The sequence below is a fragment of the Trachymyrmex cornetzi genome, unplaced genomic scaffold (assembly GCF_001594075.2).
Source record: "Trachymyrmex cornetzi isolate Tcor2-1 unplaced genomic scaffold, Tcor1.1 scaffold949, whole genome shotgun sequence".
NCBI classification, from domain to species: Eukaryota; Metazoa; Arthropoda; class Insecta; order Hymenoptera; family Formicidae; genus Trachymyrmex; species Trachymyrmex cornetzi.
Window position 1 is genome coordinate 268,565 of NW_017300299.1, and position 9,690 is coordinate 278,254.

At 34.0% G+C, this 9,690-nt stretch overlaps 1 protein-coding gene across 1 annotated transcript; it reads left to right on the forward strand.

Moving 5' to 3' along the window:
- The first annotated feature begins 1,362 nt into the window (after positions 1-1,362).
- Positions 1,363-2,631, forward strand: LOC108769788 (microsomal glutathione S-transferase 1). Its single transcript, XM_018520980.1, has 2 exons — positions 1,363-1,710; positions 2,205-2,631. Exons 1-2 carry the CDS (start codon positions 1,597-1,599, stop codon positions 2,526-2,528), a joined length of 438 nt encoding a protein of 145 aa, XP_018376482.1. The 5' UTR covers positions 1,363-1,596; the 3' UTR covers positions 2,529-2,631.
- Positions 2,632-9,690: the final 7,059 nt, after the last annotated feature.

The following is a 9,690-nucleotide window of genomic DNA, read 5'->3' on the forward strand; positions in this document are numbered from 1 at the left end:
TCCTTGTGCGTTGACCTACGACAACGACTTACGACTACGACTCAATTACGACCATCTTTGTGCGCGGATCCTGTACCTACTGTTCTTACTTAAGCGGGGAGCACAGACTCTTGCATAACGCATAACACGTAATGCATAAGAATATGTACCAATCGAAGTTCTCCGTTTCTTTCCCTTCCATGTAATAGAGAACTCTGGTTGGTTCAATTTCTTATGCCTCATGTGTTTATACTGTGGCGCTGTTACGTTTTCTGAACGAAGCCGACAACCACGAGGACATGATAGATTATAAGCCAGTTGCTAGGCCCAATCATCGATAAGACGTTAAGATCTGTTGTACAATAGAATTGCAATTCGTAAGCTGTAAGACTAATCACAGTTGAATACAAAGACGTAAAGAATGGACTGCGCGATCCGTGTGTGAAAATGGTCGATAGGGATGAGAGAGGGACCATGGCAGACGGCCATTTCTATCTCTTTCCATTCAATAGTGTAATGGGAGAGAGAATGAGAGGTATATTGGCCGTTTCCCACAGTCCCTCTCTCTCATTATTGTCAACCACATTTGATACACTACTTAGATACGGTCGCGCAGTCCATTCTCTATGTTTTTGGTTGAATATAACAAAAATAATCGACTATGATTGGTTAATTTCTTTTGCGACTCTATTGTGTAGAGACCTTAAAGAATCTTGCTACAGGTCTGGCTAGGTCAAAGTGACGCTTGAGATTGCTCGAAATGTTATAACTTTTGGCTCTTGAATATACCGGTATATTACTTGGGAAAAGACTAAGCGATTTTTTTCTGTTGGTGATTTCACAAAAGGGAGAGAATTCAATATTATAATTTAAATGTAATTTTTGCCAATTTAATTAATTTTGCTGATATTTGTAAAGCTTTTATTTTACCATCCTTTTCCACTTTTCTTTTGAAATCTGAAAATGTGTTCTACTTTAAATGTAATCAGATGATTGCAAGTGCTAAAAGCTTAAATATTTTACTATTTCTAGAAACTTCATGCAATTTTGTAGCATTAAATCTGCCAGTAAAGTTTCGAAATATAAAAACTCGATAATTGATTATACATACATGTTAAAGTTACATATTTAAATTATCGTGTTTTAAAACCAATTTAAGATACCAATTTTATAACAGATCAATACGTTTAAGAGCGCGTATTCCTGTGCTTCACATGTTTCGAAATAATTATTTTATCTTTTCTGTAATATAAAAAATATTTCGTGAGATTTTTTTACTTTAATGAATAAATGACTAAAAGGAAAAAAATCGTATTTTTTCCAACACTGTTTAAAATTTTGCTGATTCACACGATTACGTGAAAATTAATACCATTACTCGTCAAATTTGCCGGATACATATATGTATCGCGATACAATGTATATATAGTCAAGAATTGGATATCTGTTCAAGTATGTGTGTGGTGAAATAGAGAACGTGTCGGTATGTGAGAGGTGAAATGGAGAACGTGCCGACCATTAACGAGCAATCTTTCTACTAACTGCATACAACTTAAAAGAGGTAGAGCCATCATCAGTCATTATATGTTTTGAGAAGAAATTTGAAATTCACGAAAAATGTCTGAAATAAATCCAGAAGTACTCAAAGTATTTGGCTTTTGGAGTAGCATTTTGGTTCTGAAAATGCTGGCGATGGTGCCGTTAACTGCACGACAGCGATATCGAAAACACGTGAGTAACAAAATAATCATTCCAGATAAGATAGCCATTTAGGCCCATGATTTTTTTCGTTAAGTGCCATAGATACAGAATAGAATATCTTTTATGTATATGAGAAGAATTTGTAAATTGTTATGAATATTTTTTATCTTGGGGCTAATCGTTACTAAACGCGAAACAGGAAATAATCTAAACATAATTTAAATTCTTAAAAGTTGCAGAAATATTTTTTTCTGTATATATTATATATTTTTTTTTTCTTAATTAAATTAATAAGGGGACAGATTTATATATATTCTCTCTAAAATCTTTGGATCTTATTCGAAAGAATGAAATCTTACTCCTAAAGATTGAAAATTGAGACATTTCTTTCAAGACTGGTTCAATTTTCACTCTTTAGAATGACATTCCATTCCAAAAAATTTGGAGAGTTATATATACTGTTTTAGCGTCACACGTCAGAATTTATTAACTAAAATGAAACTGATTATGATTAATTGTTGTAGATACTGGCAAGTCCAGAAGATGGTGTCTTCATAAGTAAAGGCAAAGCTGTTTACAATGATCCAGATGTGGAGCGTGTACGTAGAGCACACTTGAACGATTTGGAAAACGTTCTTCCTTGGTTCATAATCACGTACTTTTGGCTAGGAACAGGACCTTCACCATGGTTGGCCAAAACTTTGATACAAACCTTTGTACTTTCCCGTATAGGTCACACTATATCATATGTAATTTTTCAACAACAACCTCTCAGAGCGATAACTTTTGCTGTGGCATTTGGAATTACAGGTTACGAAACATTTAAGACATTATTGTACTATTACTAATTGCTTAGGTATACATAAATCGTGAAATAAGCACATATAGCTATACAACAACAAATTACATAACATTCTTTTAATATTTGGAGATAAAACAATTTTCGTTATATATATCTACAGAGAAATATTATAGTGAATCTAAAGATATATTGTATGAAAGATATATTGTAACATAGATGTATACGTATATCCTCATAGAAAAAACATAAATGTAATATTAAATATACGATATTTTTGTTACATTAATGGAATAAATGGAAAACTTTATTCATGATACGTTTTATTAGAGGCATTAATGATGTTACGTGTTAAAATTATCTGTTATTTTTCTTGTAACTATGTTTACACATCACGTATAAAGATAAAAATTATTCTTAAAAAACTAGAAACTTTAAGCAAAAAGCAATTTTTATTCAGTCCTGAAAGTTCTTTACTCGGATATGTATTTTTTTTTATATTTGGCATTATATTATTGTTCCAGAATTCAATTTTTGTAAAAGTTTTCATTTCATCTAAAAGATTTCTGTATAAGGATAGCCAATAAGGATAAACAATTAAAATGTAATACAACGACTACTGTATTACATTTTTTGTATTCGTACAAATTGTAATTAGCGCGGTGCTATGGATTCAATTTCGAAAAGGCGTTTAATTAATTAAACACCGCAACAACGCAAACTTTTCCGCCTAGATATTTATAAATTTATAAAGACAAAAAGCATGAAATAATATCGAAATAGTGTGTAAATATTATACATTTCAATAATGAATAACAAGAAAAATAAATTCTATATCTTTTTATTAAGATCTTGGTAAAGTTTTGTAAAAAGTCTTTTTATTCTGATTTTTACTTAAAAGTTATAAAATCTATTTCGTCTTTAATCGCACATATGGATTGCTTTCTCTGTAAAATCTGTATACGTTTAGTATATTTTCGGCCGCGCAAGCGTTTTAACACATTTCGAAGGCGCATACGCGAACTTTATTGTACATGGTCGTCATGACGGCACCGCGACGCCGACAAACGCGGGAACGTCAGACGTCGCGATGCATCTGTGACGTGTAGTCGTCGTCGTCGGTGCGTCATTCGACGATCGACAATCATGCCTTGATCTACACCCTCACCGGGTAAATCGCAAGATTAACGTAATTTTCACTGTGAGACTTAATACGTGTTAATTCAAAATGTTGAATTATATACGTTTACAAGAACCAGTAATCACTGTTTTTACGTGATGAAGATCGATAGAACAGAAGCATAGAGTGATCAAGAAACACGATAACAGGTGGGTACAATTTTCTAATTTTATATAATGGATTAAAATTACACCTGATATAAATTAAAAGTTTTAATTTAATAAGGAAATGAACGATTGATTTTTTAAATAAGTCATATAATATTTTAAAATATTTCTCTTTAATCGCGCATATTTTGCCTAATTATTGTATATGTATATACGTATATATATATATAAGTGCATTGTGTGGAAAATAAGCAGAGTTCAGGTACCAGTGACTGAAGAATGCAGGAGAAATTCCTTATCTTATATCCATGCAATTTTCTCCTTTGTTCCGACGACAAACACGGATCCCCGAGTTACACACGAATAGAATCAAGCTCGAGCAGGTCATTCCTGTACCTGCACCTCGATTTCCGTGAGGATCATGCTTTTTTCTTTCAGCGTGAACAGAAAAGCCAGCTGAACGATTCTTTCTCACGTGCAATGATTTGCATAGGGTGGTAGGAGTATGTCTTATCAAAGATTGGAATAAGTTTCTAACTTCTTTATGTTGACAATTTCTTAAAAGGTTCACTAAAAATTAAATCTGTTTTCTTAGTTAGTCACGTCATTTGTATTGATGATTAATTAAAAACATATAAACGTTATTTAACAACCTACATAGTCCAATCTCAAGCGACTTAAAAATCGAAGGATATATTTATACTTATAGAAAATTAAAATATATATTAATTACATATATTATTTTAATTTTATATTTACATTATTTACATATTATTTTCATATTAAAATAACTCCTTAAATTAACAACGTGTTTTTAGTCGACATATTTTCTAGCGCCCGTAATACCGTAACGTGTTCGTCAACAGTGTATCAATGTTTGTCTACTTTCCGGAGCTTTAGACATAATGAAATTTTCTCACGAACGGTGCATTTGGATAGAGTATATGTAGAAAAGTTCCTTAGTTAAAAGTCTTCGCATTCTCTAATTAAAAATCTTCACATTTCATGGGGCTATCGATTGCGCAATTAATTAACATTCCTATGAATGCAGGAATATTCATTGTTTTATTTTATAAAGCTTTACCGCACAATCTTTCGTGTACCGCGTAATACCGTGTAATACGATTATGATTTAAAATCATAAATCATACACTGAAAGAAAAAAATAGTTGGAATAATCACAATTTAACTATAATTTATAGTCACTTTTGGAACAACCGTAAATTTATAATTGTTTTGACCATATATATTATAGTAACCTGAACTAATTGTATGGTTATCTTACACATAAATCATATTTGCATAACGTAAATTATACTATAATGTTGCAACTATACATATAAAGTTATTGTCACTGACATTATAGTAATAATAACTGTAAAAATAATGCTCCTAACTACAATTATTTTACCATACAATTATAGTGTCACAAATATAATACAATAATATACTTTTCTCTCAGTGTATGTATAGGTATATGTTCGTTATGTATGAGCGTGAATTTCGTTGTTAATTTGCAATGATAACGTTAATGCGAATAGACAAATTTCTTCATTGTTTCGTCAATACTAGCCGTGGTAACCACATCTAGGACATATAGATTGCACACGACATGCGAACATATACGTGCATCTGTGTTACTCCAAAGATGCGCATCTTATTAGAGAAATTTTGAATGATAAAAAAAAACAATTCGATGCGCGGTCAGTTAATTAAGTCACTTTTAACTCGTGTTTTTCATAAAATTCTGATGAATATTAATGACACAAATTAAATAAAACAGCTCGTTTATCTTATATTCAAAACGGACAATAGAATTTACAAAAACTCTGCAGGGTTTTTGTAAATTCAGCGCGTTTACAAAATATATTAACTTTTTCGTAAAACGCATATTACAAAGAAATTAACATTTTAAAAAAATTTTATTAAAATTTCAACTTATTTTTCTGTTTGAAAAAACGGCTTTTTCTAATTTATCCTGTGCTATACACACACGTAAATACCGATCACATTCTATTGTCCAAAGATCGGTTGGATTTACTGAATATTGCAAATATTAATTAATTGATGACGTTACGCTATGCAAGCGGCATGCACGTGATTACAAAGCGGTGTATCGATCACGTATTGGTCCCTAAAGGCAGTTTAAACACAAGGGACTCTAAGCGTTCACCGGGTGCATGCCTGCGGCGTACGAGAGATAGGTGCACGCGGTGCATCGTGTACACGCGGTTATCGATAATCATGTCAATTTTCCGTGTCGCGTGGTCACGCCTTATACGTGCGTGCCATCCGAAATTGCATTTCTCTGTATCGGCTGTCACGACGAGCGACGCGCACCGGTGGCTATGATTCAATTTGTACCGGGATTAGTACCAAGATTCTAATCACGTTTGAGGTGGGTGCGCTTTCACCCTTTACGCGCCGCAGAACGGCCGATAAATTTGACCGTTGCTGAAGTTACTTGTTTATCAAAGCGAAGCGAGCTATTCTACGTTTTTCCGTAATTAAATTGATTTAATTAAAATCAGAGATATCTATTTTTCTGATGTATAGAGACTAAGAACATTTTTCTTCTTTCTCCTCTTTTTTCTAGAATAATTTTTACGTATAAGCTCTTAAAAAACGAATTTCTTAAATTTGCAAATTAGAAAAGCAATTTAGATTACATAGGCAATAAGAGCATAATGATAAGAGAACATAAATCGAGAACCACTGTTTTAGTGTCACGGTCGTATATGTGACGGGACATGCTCTCGTTGTACAAGCACACGCGAGATCTTGAAATGCTTTGGCTCGGAGTTACTCTCAGATATTTATCACTGTATTAAGAATTCCCTGCAGAGAGACTCTTGACGTCCGATAGAGGAACGAAACGGCTCGTGACATCATAGGCTGCAAATGCTGCACATTCGTGGCTTGTCCCTGCCCAGTCGACCCCGACGCGAAATTCGTATGACCGCTTTTGGAGTGCATATCTACACAATCAGGACGTATGAAAACTTCGTACTTGAAAGCCTGTAGGTAATCCTTGGGAGAGAAGGCTCAGTGATGAACGCGAGCGTTTTGAATTGGTATAAAAAGGTACTGCAGAACCTTTTTATTACCTTTCTTACGCTTGCAGCTCGCCCTTGAAAGAAAGGCCAAATCACGTAGGTACTTATAAAATACATCGGCCAAAAAAAAAAACCGATCTGAAGGATTTCGCGAGACAGATCATAATGTACCAGAACAGTACATCCATTGTGACTATACAGCGTGATTACACGTGCGCATAAATAACGACGTATAGTTTCACGACTGATGACTTCATGGTGCCTATATAAATCGCGTTATTATTTAATGATGCGGTCGTTTCGTTTAGACATTACAAGCAGACGTGAACTTTAACGTTTAAAGCCTGTGTCTGAATCACGGAAGAAACTAGAGATTCTAATAAACTATAAATACTATAAATCACAAATAGAGTATCGTATTCGTATATAGTCCCGTAGTTTTGCATTAATTAAAGTTAAAATATTCCGAAAATTGTCGTACTTCCGAAATATATAGTGTGAATTATTATTAGCACTTGTAAAGGATTTAGAGGCTATAATATGATTCGATTCGACAGCATCCCTAATCACTAGAAAGGCTTCACTTTTCAAGACGCGCCGTCTAGTTCTCTCTGACGTCGACGTAACGACGCGTCAGCGAGGAGGTCAGGCTGCATCGCTTCGTCTTAGGAGCGCAATTACAAAAGTTTCCCTTTTAACGTTAATTAATGAGAGAGTCCGCCGTACCGTACTTCATTATGGCGCTATCCATTACGGAGGTGGCCTCTTCTCTCAAGTTGGGCATGCTTTCAATTCTCCCCCGAGAGAAAGACCGTGCCAAACTGATTTACGAAGAGCGATCGACTTTTTCTTTAACTTGCATAAAATTAGCCCCGTTAACCATAACCATCCGCCACGGTTCGTCTCGTTTTACGAAATGCGCGATTTCGATACGCGGAGCACGCAACCCGCGAGCCGATATTTCGCGAAATCAGTCGCTGGTTAAGGTATTCTGCCGCGAGCCACTATTTGGAATTCGATCGCGTCCTTCTCGATGGAAAAACGTAAGCGGACTAATACGTGTTTTCAGGCTACAAAGAATGAATAATCACATATATGCGTACGACTCCGTGCGGTCCCAGAAAGGTCAAGAATAATTTGCAAAGGATCAGAAATGGTTTTAAGGCATCTTGTGACTATAAGCTGTAAGATGATGAAGCGCTATGATTTAGATTTGCAATTTTGATTGCGTAAAAAATTTAAAATAATGTTAATCCAGCTTTAATCTTTAGAGGGGATCAATTTTTAAAACCTTATAGCTTTTTCTAAGTAAAATTTGTTATAATTCATTATTTCTTGTCACAAAATATAACACTGTTTCAACGCCACTATAATGGTTTTCCCGTCCTGTAAACATTAAGTACATTTACTACTCTTGTATACAATTAATTTTAATAAATTAGCGAGGCTAAGGTCAACGAAAGTTTCATTATTTTGAAAAATATGAATAAAAAAAAACAGTATAACGTTTATAGTGTCAGCTCAAATGACACATACAGAAACATTCGTTCACAGTACACGGATGACGCGTTCAATCTGTTACCGGTTCGCCTACAGATTTCGACGCATTCGCCAAATACGGCGCATTGAAGTCGAACCCGAGAAGCCGCACGCCGTCTGGTTTTCTACCCACGCCGTGACCCGCCGTCGCTTTTTACGGGAAATATGAACAGACGGGCGTGGTGCTTTCGCTCTTTAAGTAAATTGGTCCACGGATGCGCTGCGCGGATCGCTCGTGATAGTTATCGAATAATAGTTTAGAAAATTTTGATGTATATCAAAATTAAAAAATAAAAATCCAAAATTGTTGTTACTTCCCGGATGAAAATAAAAATCGGAGCGTAAATCCGATAGAAAAGTAATAGAAAAGTAAAAGAAGCGTAAACGAAACTTCTAAAAGACGAAAATCGAACAATGAAATGTAAAAGAATTATCAGTTGCGCTTCTTTTACATTTTGATGTTTCAATTTTCGCCTCCTAGAAGTTTCGTTTACGCTTCCGTTACTCTTCTATTACATTCGACTTACGCTCTGATTTTTATTGATTGATACAATAAAATTTCATGTTCTTTCGAACATAGAAAGATACAGAATTATTTTAGATACTCGTTTGATTTTGACTTTTAGATAACGGCTAAAACGCAAATAGACACGAGGAACCGGTTAACTTATGGTTACCGTTAGGTGAAATTAGTAAGAAAGTTAGCATAATTTATTTATTAAATTAATTTATACTTCAATTTAATTATTACGATCGTCTGCATCTCTTCATATATTGTAGTATAGAACAGATCCCGACGCTATTTGTCATATGGTATCAATTCTGACTGGGTTTATAATGCTTAACAATAGTATCTTCATCCATGTAATAACGCGTTTTATTACGTATATACCATAAAGAACAAACATTCATTAAAGTTAACAAACATCTTTAGATGTAAGTGTACGTACACATTTTTTTTGAACGAATGAGACACACACTTCGTATCGTTAACGCCCACGAATGTACTTTACATCTCGAAGTAAGTGTTAATATTTCAATCAAATAAGAAAATTATTTACCTGATTTATTTCCAAGGACATACGTAATACAGCAGGAAATAAATATTGCACAAGCATAAATAGTTGAAGTATTTCTGCTCGCAGCATATTTCTTTATTTATTTTTCTAAAATGTGTAAAACATTTTTCTTTCATTTAATGTGCAATTGATTCATAATTGGTTTATAATTTCAACAATGATTCCCGTATTATCATATTTTTATCCTGAATCAATCTATCGATAATACTCAACAATAAAAGATGCTTAGCATTCCTAGTCGGAGATCTTA

Coding starts and splice junctions, on each gene's coding strand:
- LOC108769788 (XM_018520980.1), top strand. CDS start 1,597: ATGTCTGAAATAAATCCAGAAGTACTCAAAGTATTTGGCTTTTGGAGT. Junction 1,711..2,204: donor GACAGCGATATCGAAAACAC/GTGAGTAACAAA, acceptor TAATTGTTGTAG/ATACTGGCAAGTCCAGAAGA.